Raw genomic sequence first — 19422 nt, forward strand, 5'->3', positions numbered from 1 at the left:
TGCACGGGTGGGGTCCCTCAGTCTGGCCTGCGATCAAGGATGATTGGGGCTGTCTCGCCCAGTCCTGATCAGGCCGATGGGGGCCAGCCAGCCAGGGAGGGATTGTGGGAGGTTGGCCAGCTGGGGAGGGACTGTGGCAGGGCTCCAGGACATGTCCAGCCCTCTTGCCCAGTCCCCATCAGCCAGACCTCAGTAGCAAGCTAACCTACCCATTGGAGCATCTGCCCCCTGGTGGTCAGTGAGTGTCATAGTGACTGGTCGACCAATAGGTCGGATACTTAGCATATTATGCTTTTATTATGTAGGATGAGAGTAGCTTACAGGAGGTTCACTTCCAGACGCATTGGCATTTTAACAGAGAAACTTAGTGAAGAAAGAGACACTCATTTTCTGGGGCTGGACTCAGGCACAGCAAAGTTCTGGTGGTAAGCCAATGTATAAATAAACCATGTGACATGTTGATTATTCCCAAGGGCAGCGATTTCCAACCGGTGTGCCCAAAGAGGCACACTGGTGTGCAGCAAGAATTTTTAAAACATGCAGTACCTGACTCATTAGTCAGGAGCATTGACCTCTTTTCCCTTAGATTGTCAAATTAAAAAAAAAAAAGACAACAGTCAACAAAACAATAGCCATCTGGTGTGAATGAATAAAAATTATGCCTATTTTTTTTGCCAGATCGGCAAAAATTATAATATCTATTTCAGCGTGCCAAAGAATTTTAGTAATTAGTTTATGTGTGCCATGAGATGAAAAAGGTTTTGAAAATCTCTGCCTCAGGTAATCATCTACAACTTAAGAGATAGGTTATAATTTGGTAAGTAGAAACAGACAAAAATAAAATATATTGAAAATAGCTATAAAATATTTTTAAAAGATATAAAAATACTAAGTTATCAAGGAAATCTTCATCTGAAAATGTCTTGTCTTTTACCTCCTATAACTTAAGATGTTTCACAAGAATTAAATGTACTTGCTGTTAGTTGTAGTCACTCTTAAGAAATATTATATTTCATCTACATTTTGCCAACTTTTCTCGTACAAAATAGTCATGTGTAAGCTTAACCACTGAGTAGCTTCAGGATGACAATGTTTTGTACTCATGTTATCTAAAATTAACCACTGGTATGTCTTCATGGGTTCATGGAGAGATCCCAGAAAAGATAATAAAAAATAGGTTGGAGAAGAGAATCCCGGATGAAAGATAGGAGTAAGTAGACTTATTTATTCCACCTGAGACATGGCTGAGGGTCCTATTTTAGCAGCTTTATGATTATGAAAGATTAATGTGAAATCTAAGAGAGTTTCATAGAAACCTCAAGTATTCACCTCACTTGTGACTTTAAAAAGCTGAGTAGATATTTGCCTACCTAGAATTATTTTACAGCCATCACTGGTAACAGAGAATGTATAAAATTACGTAGTGTTCCTACGTTAATTTTACATAAAGAATGGTGCCCACCCCCTACTAAAGACACAATATGGAGAATGAAGATGACATTGACCTGAAATATGATGAACTCAAGTATGATTTTTAAAAAAAGAATGTCTTGCTTTGGAAACCTAAGGCTTGTTATATGCGTAAGAATTGATCACTGGGGGCTTCATAAGGCTGCTGCTATCTTCAAGAATCACCAAAGGACCTGCAATGTCTAAAATCTGGTTCTTAGATTCAGGAAGGGTATCAAGGGTATCTTAAATAATTAGTAATTTATATAATTAGATCAGCAAAAGGAGTTTACTAAACTCAGCAACTTGAATGGGCCAAGAAGTGTTTGATGTGTTCTTAATGCCACCCGTGGGAGAGACTAGCTCTTTCCATTACTTCCTGGCCCTGAGGCAGGTGGACCAGCCTGTTTCCCTGGCACCCAGAGGAACAGAAGTCAGTTTCTCTAATCTCATGTGATAACGCTGAATGGATCACAAACCCTCAAATAACACTTCTTCAGTAGAGAGAGAATTATTCTCAAAATTGGTCGGTGGCTATTTGAAATAGTAAGAGTAAAATGAATGAAACCAAAATCAGGCTGGAAGGACATGTGCAGGCACAACTCATCTCAGTTTGTTATTAAACTAGAGGGAAATCCCATGAGCAAAACCAAGTAAGGCCAGGTGGGTGGACTGTGGATGTCTTACTTGAAATGAAACAATTCAAAAGACAGAGAGCAGCAAGTTTATTCACCCAACCCAACAAAAATAAGTAAAAGCAACTTGTTACATACTGTGAACAGGACCCGGGCAGAAATGTGTGGTCTAGATAATAGCCTAATAGGAACAGTAATTTAAATTGCCTTTAGAGTTAATCATTTAGAGAAATTAGCATTTATCAGTAGATTTTCTGATGCACAGAAAAAAAATGAAATTGCGTACTATGAGCAAACAATGGACTATAATCACAATTGGCATCCAAATTTAGCTCTCCCAACATCAACATTATGCAAATGTAAGACTGATAGAAATGCTAGTTGAAATGATGCTATTTTCCTGGGGGAGGGGGGGAAAGAAAATAAACTGCAGAAAACTTCATTTTTTTAAATGAAGCTTTCTGCTTATAAATCAAGTAGTCTGAGGATCTCTGCCAAGAACAGTGTTATTAAAATTTAGAACAATCACCATGTCAAAACTACAAGTTTCATCAAAAACCTTGCCTGCAATACGACAGAGGTACAGAGTAGCACTTCATTTCATTTTGCTGAGGTTTCTTATATAAAGAATCAATCTTTTTTACTAACAGAGAAAGATACAATTTTATAAGCTAAGAGTGGGCTTATATCTGGCAAAGAGCACATTGACAATTTCTTGGCAAAATAAAATATATGGAGATATAATATTGATATTAATATCTATCTACCTATATTCTTAGAGAATACTTAGAAATTAGCTTTTGGGGGGTTTATTATGTTTTTGGACTCTCCAATAACAATGCATTTGAAATCTCATTTTTATTTGATATTCGCATAGCTATTTCATTTTTATTCTCAAATAAGAACTGAGGGGTAGTCAAGGTGGGCAGGTTGTAAAAGTAAAATGCAGAGAGTCCAAAACCGAGAAAAAAAATTTTGGAGCCAAGGTTTTATAACTTCTATAACCCCAAACTCCTTCCACCCGAGAGTGGTATCAAGTTGTAAAGCAGAATTTGATAAACCATAGTTTTAGAAGGCAAAATTATTCTAATTTGACTAGCTACTTAATCAAACTTTGTGCCCAGCAATGAATGAAAGTATATGATTTAGAAATATAGAAAATAATCTCAAAATTATGAAATTTGAAGTTCCACACAGAGGGAAAGAAACAGGTACAAACAGGTTCCTGGGTTTGTAGTTAGAAACTTCCAGAGCTACAACCTGACAACTGTATAACTTTCAATAATGGAAAACAGATAAAACACAACAACCTAAAACAAATAAGTACCACTAATTGAATATAAAGTGCTGGCTCATTGCTTGCCATATGGTAGGGACTTACTGCAAATTTTTTCAACTTTATCTAGGAATACAAGATCCTTCCTTTAATTTGTCAAAGGTAAAAGTAGGCTTTAACATCTGCTTTATTTATTTTTAATAATAATTTAAGAAATGTTATTTAAACCAAAATGAGCAATGGGGAGGTTTGAAAGAACATGTAATGAAATTGCAATATACATATGTAATGTAAATACTGAGTATATCTTACATATAAAAAGAAAAAGAAATTAGTGTTTTCTGTCATGTGAAACGTGAATTAAATGATTTAGAAACAAATACTCAGCTATGAAATTTTAAGATACTAGAGGACCAGTGCATGAAATTTGTGTACTCAGGGGTCCCTCAGCCCAGCCTGCGCCTTCACGCAGTCCGGGAGCCCTTGGGGGATGTCTGACTGATGGCTTAGGCAGAGAGCAGGCCTAAGCCATTAGTTGGATATCCTTAGCAATGCTGTGGAGGCAGGAGAGGCTCCCACCACCGCTGCTGCACTTGCCAGCCATGAACCAGGCTTCTGGTTGAGCAACGCTCCCCCTGTGGGAGCGCACTGACCACCAGGGGGCAGCTCCTGTGTTGTGAGGCTGCCCCCTGGTGGTCAGTGTGCATCATAGCGACCGGTCATTCCACTGTTTGGTCGATTTGCATATTAGCCTTCTATTATATAGGATTATGTTAATGGAGAACAGGGATAACTTTTACTGTTTCCACCCTCCTCCTCTTTCTAGAATATTAATTTATGATCCCAAAATGGCTTTGGGCCACATTTATGAGTGATGGTGGAAGAGGGAACATATTTTTTTAAAAATTATGCTACCAAGTCAGACACTCCTTTGTCTTCCTCTGACCAATTCTGAGGAAGCCAGGAAAGAGGAAGGTAGCTGTGTCTTCAGAAAAATCAGTCTTCTAGCTGTCTCACTCTACCTCCTGCTTACTCAGGACTGGATTACTTAACTAACTGCGCCTGGGTCTGCCCCTAGGTATATAATTTCTTCTCCTTCTTCTTTCTTTTTGACCTTGGACATGCAAATTATATCCTTTGGTGATGCGATTATAGAAACTTTCCTCTTCTTTTAGGGCTTAAATGTTTGCAGCCAAATTACCAGAGAGCATTGCATCAAGAATTATGATAATCATGACATCAGTAAACCAAGTCAACCTGGATGTCTTGTTTCCCATTTGCCATTTTCCCTTGTGCTAAAACCTCTCAGTAACATCACAGGGAGAACAGCTGTGTTATGGTGTGTGTGTTCTGTGAAGGTTGAAGGGAGGGGTTCTGTGGATATTACTGAGTCCCCTAGTGCCTTAACATTAAAAATCTGTCCTCATCTCTAACAACCTGATTCTACTCAGAGGAAGGCATAATGGAAACAGAGCAGAGAGATCCAGGAAGGATTGGAAATGTGGGGAGGCCAATTGAGGACATGTTAAACCATGAATCACTCTTTACAAATTATAAATCTCATACTAATTTTTATGAAAGAAAGAATGTTCATAGAAAAATTTTTAAATGTTCTATTAATTTATAAGTTTCCAGATATAAAATTTAATTAAATGGAGTCTAATTGGCACATTTTGTGTACTATTGGTGGGGATGTAAATTGGTGCAGCCACTATGGAAAATAATATGGAGGTTTTTTGAAAAATTAAAAGTAGAACTACCATATGATCTAGCGATTCCACGTCTGGGTATTTAGCTGAAGAAATATATAACACTAATTCAAAAAGATATATGCAGCCCTATGTTCATTATAGCATTATTAACAATAGCCAATATATGGAAGCAACCTAAATGTCCATTAATAGACAAATTAATAAAAAGATGTGGTACATATGTACAATGGAATATTACTCAGCCATAAAAAACAAATGAAATCTTACTATTTGCAACAACATGGATGAACCTGGAGGGTATTATGCTAAGTGAAATAAGTCAGCTAGAGAAAAACAGATTCCTTATGATTTTATATTTAGGTAGAATTAGAAAACAAAACAAGCAAAAAAAAAAAAAACAACAAAGAAAAAAGTAATAATATTGAAGGGAAGCAGAGTTTTCCATTCTAAAATATGCTGTTGGGGATATTATTTTTAAAGTTGGATATTTTCAAGAAAGACGACTCAGGAAAAACCTTTGGCCCCTTACCCACCTAAAGGAATTTAGATAGAAAACCTGCTCCAGGAAGAAAACTATCATCTTAGATAACATGAATTAAATGCGATTGACAAGGAGGAAGCTAGTAAGAATCTTTTGATTAAAATCCTCCCTGTGTCCCTTTGTAAGTATGGCCCAGCAAGCATTTATTGACCAAACATTTGCTTTTTCATCTCCACGTGAATTGCCTTCCCACGCTTTAAAGTCCCAAACCATAACTCTCAACCCCCTTTCCCCTAAGCTTGAGAGGGCATGTAAGCCCCATCTGTCCTATATATATTTTCGTAAAGCAAAGTGGGATTTCCTGAGGATGCAATAACTTTCTAATAGACATTGTCCTACTATAATCATTTTGTCTTCTTTTGCAGATCCGTTCTAAACCCAACAGTGAATCCTTTCTGAATCTGTCATCTTGCCTGGGGTTGCTTGAATATGGAAAAGTCAGATGATGAAATTCAGCAAGGAAAGGTGGCTACTCTGTAGTGTTTTTGTGTGTATGTTGTTGTTTTTTAATCCTAACCCTGGGACATGTTTTTTATTGATTTGAAAGAGAGAGGAAAGGGATATAAGGGGGGTGGGGGGGAGGGAGAGAGAGAGAGAGAGAGAGAGAGAGAGAGAGAGAGAGAGAGAGAGAGAAACATGCCCCAAACAGGAATACAACCCACAGCCTTTTAGTGAATGGGAGGACATTCTAACCCACAGAGTCACCCAGCCAGGGCAAGCTGGCTACTTTGCTTCTCTGCCTCAGAAAACATGTGCTCTACATTGAAAATTGAATAAACCATTATGGTAGATCATAATTAACTTCCATTTTAACTGTTAGAAGTTGACCTCCTGAAATAGGAAAGTCTGATACATATATGTATATATACAATGAAGTTTGTGGCCAAAATTTTTGATATTTTACATCTACCGAATCCATGCCTCTGAGTCACTTAACCTATTGAGTCTTTATATCAATAATGGCAGAATACTCGACAATTTAAAGTTTAAGTCATACTAAACTGAACAAGACATCACCTCATTAACAGTAAGATCACCACTGTGGTCTATGATAGCAAAACTAATTAACTTCTAAAATGTTAAATCAGGCACTTATCAGGAAGCAATTCTCAAAATCTGCTGAAAACCAACTGCGATAAATTTTACACACACATTTTGAGTGTGGGCCTCACTGCTTACGTTAGCATCCTAATTTCATCACTTACTAGTTAGAGACTTGTAGGTAGATTCCTTATTTTCCAAGACTCCATTCTCTCATCTGCAATATCTGCACAGTAATAATATTGAAATCATAGGATTGTTGTGAACATTGAAAAGCTAACCTGCATAAGCATTCAGTCTATAAGGTAGAAAAGGATAACAATGACCATGTAAGGTGAGTCCTATATAACTTCCCCTGTCATCCCTACCATACAGATGCATAAACTGTGCCTCAGAATTGTTACATTATTTGTTTAAGAAACCACAGCTGGTAAATAATGAACTCAGGCTTAAAATATAATTGGAGACTTCTAGATTTAATTTTTTCATTTATATCAAACTTCTTCACTTAGATTTTTATCTTGGTTTATATGTGTATCGGAATCACAAATGTTTCTGGTTACATCTTTCCCAGGCCAAGAGTAAGAAACCCATGCAAAATGGAAGATACTAAATTAATGTAATTTTTAAAAAATATTGTCTAAACTCATGGATCACAAAAAAAACTGAAAACCATCCAAGATCTATCTCAACATTGAATACGTAACTCATCCTCTGATTAGGAAAATTGTTAATTAATTTAATTAATAGTTTAATTAAATGTGGCTTCTCAAAATAATTATTTTTCATTTTCTATAATATCTTATATGCAATTATTAATCTAAATTGCAGTTGCAGAACTAAATATACTTGAACAGTGATCATAACAAGAAATGTTGATATGTCAATTAAAACAAATTTTTTTTGGAGCAGGAAAAAATAAAATTGAAATGTCAAAGCACTTACTGCAGCTTGTCGATGAGTATTGGAAAGTATTCCGTGAATCTTCACTTTGTCCTTTTCCATTTGGTCTATGTTCACCCACAAATCCCGGCTGGCAGAATCAGATGGACCATATATCCGAGATATATAGTAATTGTGATCTGTGTCCTCCTGTTATAATAGAGAAAAATGCACATAAAGAACAGAGCATGGATGGACCTTGAGGGCAGTATGCTAAGTGAAATAAGTCAGAGACAGATAAGTACTGTATGTTCTTATATGTGCAATCTAAAAAAGCTGAACTCATAGAAACAGGGTAGGATGGTGGTTACCAGGGGCTGGGGATTTGGAGAAACGGGGAGATGTTGGTCAAAGGGTACAAACTGCCAGTTATAAAATGAATAAGTTCTGGGGATCTCCTGTACAGCATGGTGACTATAGTTAACACTGTAATACATGTACACTATTATGTACTTGAAAGTTGCTAAGAGAGTAGATTTTAAATGTTCTCCCCACAACAAAGAACTGATAATTATGTGATATGATGTCAGTGTTAGCTAATGCTACCATGGAAATTATTTTGTAATATATTATTGTACCAAATCAACATATTTTGTAGATAAACTTACACAATGTTACATGTCAACTTTATCTCAATAGGGCTGGAGAGAAAAGAAGCATTTAATCCAATTTATGTAATTTACAGAGTTATAGACAGTTTCATGAAAAAGAAAAAAGGGTCAGTTCTCAAAAGAAATGAACAGAGACATGATCCCCACAATTCTTAAAATACAAACTAAATAATGATATTATGAAATTAAAAATGTTAGTATTCTTCAAAACAACTAAAGGAGTTAACTTCTAATGGATGTGAATTAGATAAAAGATATATAAAATTAGTAAGCTTCTTTAGAAAAAATTTATAAATAAACAATAGTCTTTCTATTACAGGGATCTCTCTAATTGCTGACCAAAGAAAATGCCACTCTTAGAACTATTTAATGAAAACTTGAACTATAATTACCATTGAGTGACAACAAATTCAAACTTCTCTTCTTTAAAGCTGGGGTTACATTAGGGTCTGCTTTAAGTTAAAGATCCTAGAAATGGATAGTATATTTTTTCTCTATAATTTGGGTTACTAAATTCTATTTTTATGTGATTCTCATTATTGGTATCACCATGGTGCCTGCTACAAAACCTTTATTTTTCATGTCTCTCACTCAGTGCAAAGACTTAAATGTTTTAAAAGGCAATTTTGAAGAGAAACTCCCAGAAAATAAAATGATTCTTGACTAATTCAAATTGCAATTTTTTTTTTTTTACCACGAAATGTAATTGTGCATATCAATTTGTGGAGCCCACTAGATAGAATATATTTTAAAACATTCAGGTATATGTAAGAATAATGGTTATTGGTTATAGGGTCTGTGATTTGAATAATAATGTTTGAGATGTGAATATTGTCTAATGCATTTATTAGTTGTTCTAATTAAATAAAGTACAATTATTCTTGAAATCTTGTCAAAACAAGAATTCCAGCTACCTTTTCACAAGCCATCAGGCTATATATATATAGAAAACTGACTATATAAAGGAAGGGAATATTTTTAGTACTAGATTTTGCTGCGTGACTAAAAAATAATATTGACCCTAATTGTAAATATTGAGAACAGTGATTATATGTTAACATTAAGATTTTTTTTAAAGTTCCTAAGTAAACCTCCAATTAAACTCTGGGTATAACATTGAATTGTGTGTATACCAATAAGAAAATTATGCAGAGAAAGGAGAAAAAAAGAGACACAAAGGAAGAAGAAGGAAGAAGATTCCATGCGGCCCAAGAGAGATTTCATAGGGTTTCCAGCACTCCCTTGCAGAAGATGAAGACACTGATTATGTGGGTTCTGGTGGGAGAGGGTAACAAGCATTGCGACTATGTTGCCAGCGGGTCTTCCCTGTTGACTGGCGCTTCACCACTGGACACTTCTGAGGTGGGTCCCCTCCTTGCCACTGGGCACAAGCCATTCTGCACATGTCACTCCAAAGGCCACAAGGGCCGGTGGGGATCAGGAGCACCCAAGCATGGCAAGAAAGACCAACCAGTGAGACATCTAGAAGCTTAAAGGGGATACTTTCTCTTATTCTGATGGCTGAGAAACGTAGGGGTGAGACTTGAACTCCTGCCCACATGTGGCTGCCAAGAGGAAACCCGGCCTGAAGACACAGCAAACATAGATGAGAACAGAACAACAGTCAATGCAAAGAAAAAGCCAGACCCCCGATCAGGTACATGTAAGTGTGACCTACACTTGGGTGTGTTAACCATGAAATCCTTTTTATTGTTAAAACACCTGTTGTTGGGTAATTGTCAACTAAAAGAGTCCTAACTGACAAAAAAGTTTCCCTAACTTGCAACCAAAGAGACTCAACTTAAGCAACACACTGAAGAAGGCAAACTAATCTAGAGATTTACACATCTGTATAACAAACATCTCCCATTCAATTCTGGTATTCTAGCTTATCACATAGCAGAAATGGAAATTTAAATCTAACTTGCCAGAAATCATCAGATCTGAATAACAAGTGATAATGATTCATGTAATTTCCCAACGAATCATATAAAAGGGTGGTTTTGAAGAAAATTGTCTATGAGTTTAAATAAGAATTTTAATTTTTCCCTATTGCTAGAATTATTATAAACAGTTCAGCAACACTAAAGTCAGAGATGTAATCTTTAGGTGAGTTATGTAACAGATTATATGGTGCTGCCAAATTTCCACATAAATACCAAATAGTATCCTCTTTAAAAATGCAGAATTTCACTATAGAATTCAGTATAATTATTGCAATCAACACATTTAAAAGGACTTTGGTATTTCCCTTAACACCTATATCTCTGTAATAAGTCAAGATATAGTCTTAGCCCTAACCGGTTTGGCTCAGTGGATAGAGCGTCAGCCTGCAAACTGAAGGGTCCCAGGGTCGATTCCAGTCAAGGGCATGTACTTTGGTTGCAGGCACATCCCCAGTAGGGGGTGTGCAGGAGGCAGTTGATTGATGTTTCTGTCTCATCGATGTTTCTAACTCTCTATGCCTCTCCCTTCATCTCTGTAAAAAATCAATAAAATATGTAAAAAAAAAAAGAGATATAGTCTTAAAGTTAACATAAAGAATAATATCATTATGCTTAAATAACGATTATCTGCAAAAATATACATGTTGCCTAATTACAATCACTGATACAGGTATGTGATAATACACCTTTATTTTTACTCACATCTTTGAAAATATTGAAAAGCTAAAGATTGGCCTTGGTGTTTGACAAGTTTGTCAATTGCCATGGCAACTTTTATTCAAAGAGGAAGGCTATTTTTTACCCAGGAATTTAGAGGCATAAGTTATTAAGTTCCAGGGCGAAGCCCTGGGCTCAGTTATTCAGGGGAGCCATAAAATAGCTGTCTTAAGAATGTGACATTTCAGCACTATTAAATGACAGGGACCATATCCTGTCCTGTATAGGAGTGATGGCACTTAACGAGTTGTCAAAAGCCAATTCAGGCACAAAGATTTTCCTTTTCTTCTCAAACACAAACTATTTTTAACATCATAGAAAATAAAACAAAACCCTACTAAGAGACGCCTAGTTGCCAATTCACTTAGGAAACCAACTGTTACTGAAAGTAGATGGCACAGTAGGTAGCTATAAACCCTATAAATCCATTCTTCTCAAACATGCTGGGAAATGAGCAGCTGTAAATGAAAAGAGGATAGACAGCAAACACACAGAGGAAAAGTCATCGGAAGTGTAGCCTAAACATTCGGCAACGGGCAATTTACACAATTCCTAACTCATTGCCTTTTTTTCTATCATGGGGGTCAAGTTGATTTTATGGTGGGTAATTTTTATGAATGCCTCACATTGCCTTATGCAGTAATAGCACTTGAACTCCAAATTTATTTCACTGTGTTAGTCATTTGAAATATCTGGATACAAAAAACATAATCAAAGTTCTTAGGTAAAGCTATTTAGCATTGAATCAATTTGTTACCTCACAAAGATAGTTCCATAATAAATACAAGATTATAATTTCAACTGTTCCTGCCAGATATTAATATATATCAAATATATAAATCATTTCTTATACAAATCATTTCACAATAACTATATAGTGCATTTAAAGTTAAAGCTATTTTAAAGTATTACCTGTATATATTAAACCCTTCAAAAACAAAGAGTTAGTATAGTCCTCTTTGATATAAAAACATGTTAATATAAGAAACCAAAGAACATGGTAAAGAAAAAAGAGAATAAACATGATGAAATTACTAGTTAGGACACAGAAAACAGTCTTGAGAAGTGTATACAAGATGAAATGGAAAAGATAATGAAATAAGTGTCTAAGATAGACAACAATATAAATTATATATGTATAGTAGTAATATTTATATTTTTTCTTAAACATATATACATATAAATGCTTTTAAAAACATTAGAACAATTTCTCTGAAGTAAAGATTTAAATGCTTTTAAAAACATTAGAACAATTTGTCTGAGATAAAGATTTGAACCTGTACATCATGTCCCAAGAAAATTTACAATAGGATTTTGAGTACTAAGAATTTTCCTATTACTCAAAATATTCATGGATTTTTTTTAAATCATAAAAATCTAGAAAAACAAATCAAGTTCTCTATAAGGAGGAAAAAAAAATGAGATAGTCTAATACTTCCTCATAATATCCAGTGGAAACAATGCCCACACAATGTGAGATAAAGAAGTTGTGACTCAAGAATGTTTTACCCTGCAAAGTTGTAATTTAAGTATAAAGGCAACAAATATATTTCTAATACATACAAATGCAGAAGGAATAGACCATAAGTGGGACTTTCTTAAAAATGTAGTAACTGCCAAAGCCGGTTTGGCTCAGTGGATAGAGCGTCGGCCTGCGGACTGAAAGGTCCCAGGTTCGGTTCCGGTCAAGGGCATGTGCCTGGGTTGCGGGCACTTCCCCAGTGGGGGATGTGCAGGAGGCAGCTGATCGATGTTTCTCTCTCATCGATGTTTCTGACTCTCTATCTCTCTCTCTCTTCCTTTCTGTAAAAAATCAATAAAATATATTAAAAAAAAATGTAGTAACTAATAATACAACCAAAGCAATCAGGAGGTGAATCAAGCATGGCCTCAGGAACGAAGAAGCTGTAGTAAGCTTTAGATGGTGAGCACTGACTCCACAGCAATTATGTTCAGAGAAACAGGACATTTCGTTATTATGGTTATAAATCACAATGTAAACATCAACTGCGAAAATAAACAAAAATAGTCTAAGTCCATTATCATGTTTCATAGAAAGTAATCAGTAGAAATCAGAGCTATAGAAATCTAGTGTTAAAAAGTAAGAAACCCAAATTTTTAATATTAAGAGAACTCTTTAAGGAAAAACTCTGAAACCAGATGCCATGCATGCCTTCAAAGACCAGAAGGTACAGTTAAATTCATTATTTTCCTCAAATACAGTATTCTTAATGCAACCCAATTTATAAAATTATATCCATCTAAATATAGACACATACCTTTAGTCTTTTCTCTATTTCTCTATCTCTCTGATTTTATAGATAGATAGATAGATGACAGATAGATAGATAGATAGATAGATAGATAGATAGATAGATAGATACATACATACATACATACATACATACATACATAAAATCAAGGAAGGAAGGAAGGAAGGAAGGAAGGAAGGAAGGAAGGAAGGAAGGAAGGAAGGAAGGAAGGAAGGAAGGAGGGAGGGAGGGAGGGAGGGAGGGAAGGAAGGCCCCAGCTGACATAACTCTGTGACTGAGCATCAACCTATGAACCACAGTTGGATTCCTCATCCGGGCACATGCCCAGGTTGCGGACTTGATCCCCAGTGTGAGGTGTGCAGGAGGCAGCTGTCAATGATTCTCTCTCATCATTGATGTTTCTCTCTCTCTCTCTCTCTCTCTCTCTCTCTCTCTCTCTCTCCCTTTCTATGTCTTGTTGATTATATGAGATTATTGCACCAGTTCTCATTATGCTTATGTTTTACACACACCTTCACCATTTCTCTTTACCTACTTGATCTATTTGCACACTGATCTAATGCCCTATAGTTGACTATGGCTATTAATTGGCATGATTTATTTTATTAATCATTCACAAGAGTTTAATTAAGTGGCCTCCAAAAATGTAAGATTACTTGAGTGAGAGAGAAAGAGGGGGGGGGGGAGTTTGTGAGGTCAGATTACTGTGCAACACAAAAAATTTGGGATTCTAGCAATATTTCCATTATAAAATAGCTTCCATTTTTCCAGTAATAATCTTTCTCGCAGAGGACATGGTCTCTCGTGCTGTGCAGAGAGGTAAGTGTGTGGCCAAAGAGGCACAACATACTTATCTGTGATCCTCCCAAACAGTAACAAAACCAAAGCTCTATAATTCAGTTAAACGACTGCCTAGCTCTCCAGGCATTTTGGGATGTGTTGGTATGTGCTTATGTTGATTCATTTATTAAATGAAGCGGAGCTTATTTTCCAAGTGAATAAAGTATGCTTTTATCTGCCCCTGGTTGAAACCTTTAACCTGTGCAAAAAGGAGCCTCGGGGACCGTTCCCAGGCTCGGAGTGGTGAGAAAGAAGAGGTCAAGGAGAAGTTCTGCAGCAGCTCTGAGTGAATTATTAACATCTCAGTTATCTTTTATAAATACAAGCAAGTCATTCCCAAACAGTGGCCACTAAAGCGATTCACTGCCAACTCACAAGGGATCTTCCAAGACTCCAAACATCTAGCAAAACATGTGTAATTAAAAAGTTTTAAACTCTATGTGAGGTTTCTATTAAGACACACCAAGTTGGCATTAAAATAATGTAGCTCCAAGAAGATCTGGGGTTGAAGTACAGTTCCTGCCTCACTGTAAATTCTAAACTTTACTCTGTCTAGGAAGGGGTTGAATTAGGTTGTCTCTTAAATTGCCTTTCAGCTAAGGTTCTGACATCCTAAAGCCACAACACAAAGAGAAAGCAATTGCTAAGCATGGGATAGCAGACTCTTTGCTTTACTTAAGTGATACTCACCAAAAGAAATAAAAGTGTGCAGTTTGAAGAGCCAATATAGGTAGCTAGTTACAGTACCTGTACCTTACAGTATCATTGCAATATGTAATTAATCATCCTTATTGACAAACTAGTAGCCCTGCGCACGAATCCATCTGCCAGTAGCTCACCAGTAGCTTGCTGCAGCCCTCCAGTAGCTCTCCACCCGCTGCCCCGCCCTCCTGTAGCTCCCCCCACTCTTTCCCCCAACCCCCCTCATAGCTTGCTGCTCTGCCCCCTCCTGTAGCTCTCTGATGATGCCTGCTTGTAGCCAGTAGCTCCCTGTCAGTAGGTTGCTGCTGCCCTCCTGTAGCTCCCTCCGACAGCCCCCACAAGCTTGCTGCCCTGCCCCTTCCTGTAGCTCTCTGATGATGCCTGCTTGTAGCCAGTAGCTCCCTGTCAGTAGGTTGCTGCTGCCCTCCTGTAGCTCCCTTTGCCGCCCCCCACAAGCTTGCTGCCCTGCCCCCTCCTGTAGCTCTCCACCGCCCACTTGTAGCTCGCTGTCCCACCCTCCTGCTGATCCATGATCCAGTCATTATGCGTTCGGTTGTTATGCTTCATGGTGTAATGACCATTTGCATATTACATCTTTATTATATAAAGATTATAAATTGACCTCAATATTGGACTCTTTGCAGGGGGTGCTAGAATCCTTGAGAACACTATGCATACATGTGCACTATTTTTCAAATAAATATTGTTATGGGTAAATGTGTGAAAATTTTACAGCGTCACTGAACTTCTCTATAATTCTTATTATAGTGTATTTTCCCAATCAACTGAAAAAACAACAATTATGTGGAGGGCCTCGAATATTCTGATTTAGATTTAGCATCCATAATGGGGCTGAAGTTTGCAAACTATATACATACTCTCTTAGTCGGCTCAGGCTGTCATAACAAAATAACACAGACTGGGGGTCTTAACAACAAAACTTTATTTCTCACAGTTCTGGAAGCTGGGAAGGTCAAGATTAAGGTCCTGACTGATTTGGTTTTGGGTGAGAGCTCTCTTCCTGGCTTGTGGCTGGCCGGCCTCCTTCGTGCTGTGTCTTCACATGGTGGAGACAAAGTTCTCTGGTGTCTCTCCCTCCTCTTATAAGGACCCTGCCTTTATGACTACACTTAACCTTGATTACTTCCTAAAGGCTCTATCTCTAAATATAGTCACATGAGGCTTCAGCATGTGAATTTTGGGAGAACACAATTCAGTGCACAGCACTTGCAGATAATTTCTTTATTAAGTTTGGATTTGTAAAGAAGTCCCAGATTTATTAGCTTTGAAAGTTCATGACATTTTCTAGTACCAATCAAAACTGCCATTCAAGCATTCTAATATAGGAGGACTTTTGGAAAATCCACACAGTTCTCTGTCTTGGCCTATTTCTTAGGAAAAAAAAAAAAAGAGAAATGGCTACTATTTATAATTTCAAAAGATTACGGAAAATATTTATTCAGAAGCAGCTTTTAAAAATTAAAAAGTTGAGAATTTTCGCATAACCAACATGGTGAAAAAGTTGGATGGTTCCCTCCTAGCAACTGGTAACCACTTGGCCAACATTCTCATTTCTAAGGTAACTGTTACTATCCCCAAATTTTCCAGTCTGGTATTAAGTGACAGGCTAATATACTTTTAATTAGTCAATTTTTTACATATTATTCTCATTCCTTTAATGTCAAAGAATAAAACTTTTCTCCTGTCATCTTTTCTTATAACTTCTCATGTCCTCAAAATTTTAGCCCCCGAGTCAGTCAATGATTAATAAGCAATAGACAAGCTGTGAATAAAATGTTGCCAAAGGAAGTTTGGCATCACTTTCAGGAATCTAATACTAATTTACCTTTACAGATGACATTCTGTAAATAAAGTTAACTTTCTAAACCTCTATTTTCAAGACTACAAAGTGAAAGTTACAATAAAAATAGTCACATTACAATACTGGGGTTAAGTCCTTGAGATTAATATGTGAATATATGTTGGAAACTATGAAGTGCTATTAGAAACTACTTTTGTTTTGCTGACATAAATATTGCAGATAACACAAAAACAATTTCGGATAATTTACATTTTTGTGGTACTAACATTTATTGATCTATGAATTATCCTCAAGTATCAGAGAATGAAAGTTCAACATTCTCACCAGATCAAATTCATTTGCTTTATCCTACCATCTACCATCGGATTTTTGTTGGTTGGTTGGTCTTTGTTTTGAATCCTTTACTTTTATACCAAGTAAATAGTTATTTATGAGAACTGGTATATAAGTTTAACTATCACTTATGAGTGCAAATAATATTCCCAATTCTCATCTTGACACATAATATACTTTATGTATTTAATCCTAACAACAATTAAATGAATTACAAATAATCTAAAGCTCAGAAACACTGAGTATATTGCATGACATCCCTTGAATCCCAGAGTTATAAAAACAGTTGTATATAGTATCAGTCTGTGTTCTGTCTACTTACATGACATCTTTTAGGTATTAAATTGTTTAGGACCTCACAAATATTACATTTGGTTAAATTGTTTCATGAGGCTATTTACCAGGCCTTTTCTAATAGCTCCCTCACTGGTCTCTCTGCTTTTCTTTTCTTGGTTCTCTTCACTTTATTTTCCTCAGAGTAGCATCATCTTTTTAAAAGTAATCCTAAACAGGAATCTGATCATATAACACTCTTCCTCTACACACTTAGAATAAAACCCAGAGTCCTCATAAAGTCTGTGCTTGACACAACCATTTCTACAACTCCATCCTCTCCATCACACAGTCTGCACCAACCCTATTGGTTTTCTTGTTGTCCCATTGATGCACCAACTTGCCCCACCCTCAATACTGTACATCTGCTGTTTTATGCATCTGGAATGGTCCTCTCCTCTTCTATCATGCTTTAATTCTTAGTCTGCTTTAATTTCCTTTATAACATTTTTTACCATCAAACTTTTTAAAAATATTATCACTCCCCTAACTCCATTTAAAATATCTTTCCCTCTCTCTCTTGGGTTCACTGCTATATTCTAGGAATTAGACGGTATCTGCTACATGACAGACATTCAATAATTATTTGTTGATGTTGAAGCTTCTATTTCTCAAAGCTAGTTTCTTTGCCTTTGTTACCTCCTAGAAGAAATGTCACCATAGTGGATTTTTTTTTTTTTTTAGGTTTTATTTATTTTAGAGAAAGAGGAAGGAGAGGAAGAGAAAGAGAAAGAAACATTGAGATGAGAGAGAAACATTGATCAGTTGCCTCCTGCATGCAACCTGCCTGGAAATCAAACCCATGACCTTTTAGTGTATAGGAGGATGTTCCAATCCACTGAGCTGGGGCACGGTGGCTTTTACACCAAGGAAGAAATAGAAGATCATATACAAACAACCCAAGATCTTGATGGCTTGAAACAACTGTCAGGATTCTGCATTTGAACCATTCAGGATTCTGTTGAGGTGGGCTGGGCTCAGCTGGGCATTGCTACTGTCTGATAGTGTCAGCGGGGTCACCGCTGGTTTGCAGCCAGTTAGCATGTTAGCAGGGGATGGTAGGTGCCACGTGGCGTTGGTCACACGTTCAGGATCTCTATCTCCGGGTGCCATCTCCCTCTCAGGGAGGCTAGACTGGGCTTATTCAAAAGGCGATAGAATCCAAGAGAGTAAGAGTGGAAGCTGCAAGGCCTCTGGAGGTATTGCTTATACGTTGCAAACCTTCACTTCTGTCTCATTCATTTGATCAGAATAAGCCACAAGGCATGCCCTGAACTCGAGGGTGGGAAGGTCGATTCTACCTCTTTGTGGGAGGAATTGTAGGAATTTTTGGCCATTTTTAATTCACCATGCCATCCACATTTTCTGTCCATTAGTGGTTGAGCTGTTTTGCTAAGTTTAAACATAGAGATACTTTGCCCCTCCCCACCCCGAGATACTGTACCATTTTCACTTCGTAGAGATAGCATTTTGATAATACCCTCTGGGGAGCTTAAATTAAAAAAAAAAAAAAAATCTGTAAAGGTGCTTTCATTTGGCAGAGTTACTTTTGACAACATAAATCTTTGTGATGCTTTCTAAACAAGACATTAAGTGCCCATTTCAGATGATAAATTATTCTAGGATCACATCTTTAAAAAAAAGGAAAATCTTGTCGCCAGCTCTCTTAACCTTAGGTAGCTGTTTAGAGGTCAAACAAGGGCACAGCAAAGGGAGAGAGACTGCCATAGTTTCATAAATCATTAAAAGTAAAGAAGCAAAAAGAAAAGCACAATCTGTAGAGTAGTATTGTTTTAAAAACACTGATGCTAGATTCAAACAAATATTTTCATAATATAGTTTTGCTGATTTGCAGAATGAGTCTCTTTTAGATCTACAAAGCCAGCGTTTATACCTTAAAATAACAAGATAGCTAGAAAAGATTTTATTTCAGTGCAGACTGAGAAACATGTTTTCCTTTTTGGCTTCTGTCTTACAAGAATCACACAGGGGGAAGTCAGTGTTATTAGCTTCGCCCTTTCCTAAGAACTAGCTCAAAGACCTCAAGAAAAATAGTACATGCAGGTCAAATTTTCAAGAGATCAGATGCTAATGTAGTCAGATGCTATAAAATGGCCTGTTTATTTACAACCATTTCTTTTGAGTGTCACTCGCTTAAGCTAACAAGTATTTATGATGCATTGATTATATATGCGGAAGGCCTTGAGCTCAGTGTTGAGAAGGACCAAAAATATAGTCCTTGCTCTCCT

General features: G+C 36.8%; 1 protein-coding gene across 2 annotated transcripts in view; it reads right to left on the minus strand.

The window, feature by feature from the left end:
* Nucleotides 1-19422, minus strand: part of PLXDC2 (plexin domain containing 2) — a 412799-nt gene that overhangs the window by 195719 nt on the left and 197658 nt on the right. For both annotated transcript variants that reach the window (XM_036345506.1, XM_036345495.1), the window contains one exon: nucleotides 7600-7746. In XM_036345506.1, coding sequence (XP_036201399.1) covers nucleotides 7600-7746 — 147 coding nt within the window. The remainder of the gene's footprint in view (nucleotides 1-7599; nucleotides 7747-19422) is intronic.

The sequence above is a fragment of the Myotis myotis genome, unplaced genomic scaffold, assembly GCF_014108235.1.
Source record: "Myotis myotis isolate mMyoMyo1 unplaced genomic scaffold, mMyoMyo1.p scaffold_m19_p_1, whole genome shotgun sequence".
NCBI classification, from domain to species: domain Eukaryota; kingdom Metazoa; phylum Chordata; class Mammalia; order Chiroptera; family Vespertilionidae; genus Myotis; species Myotis myotis.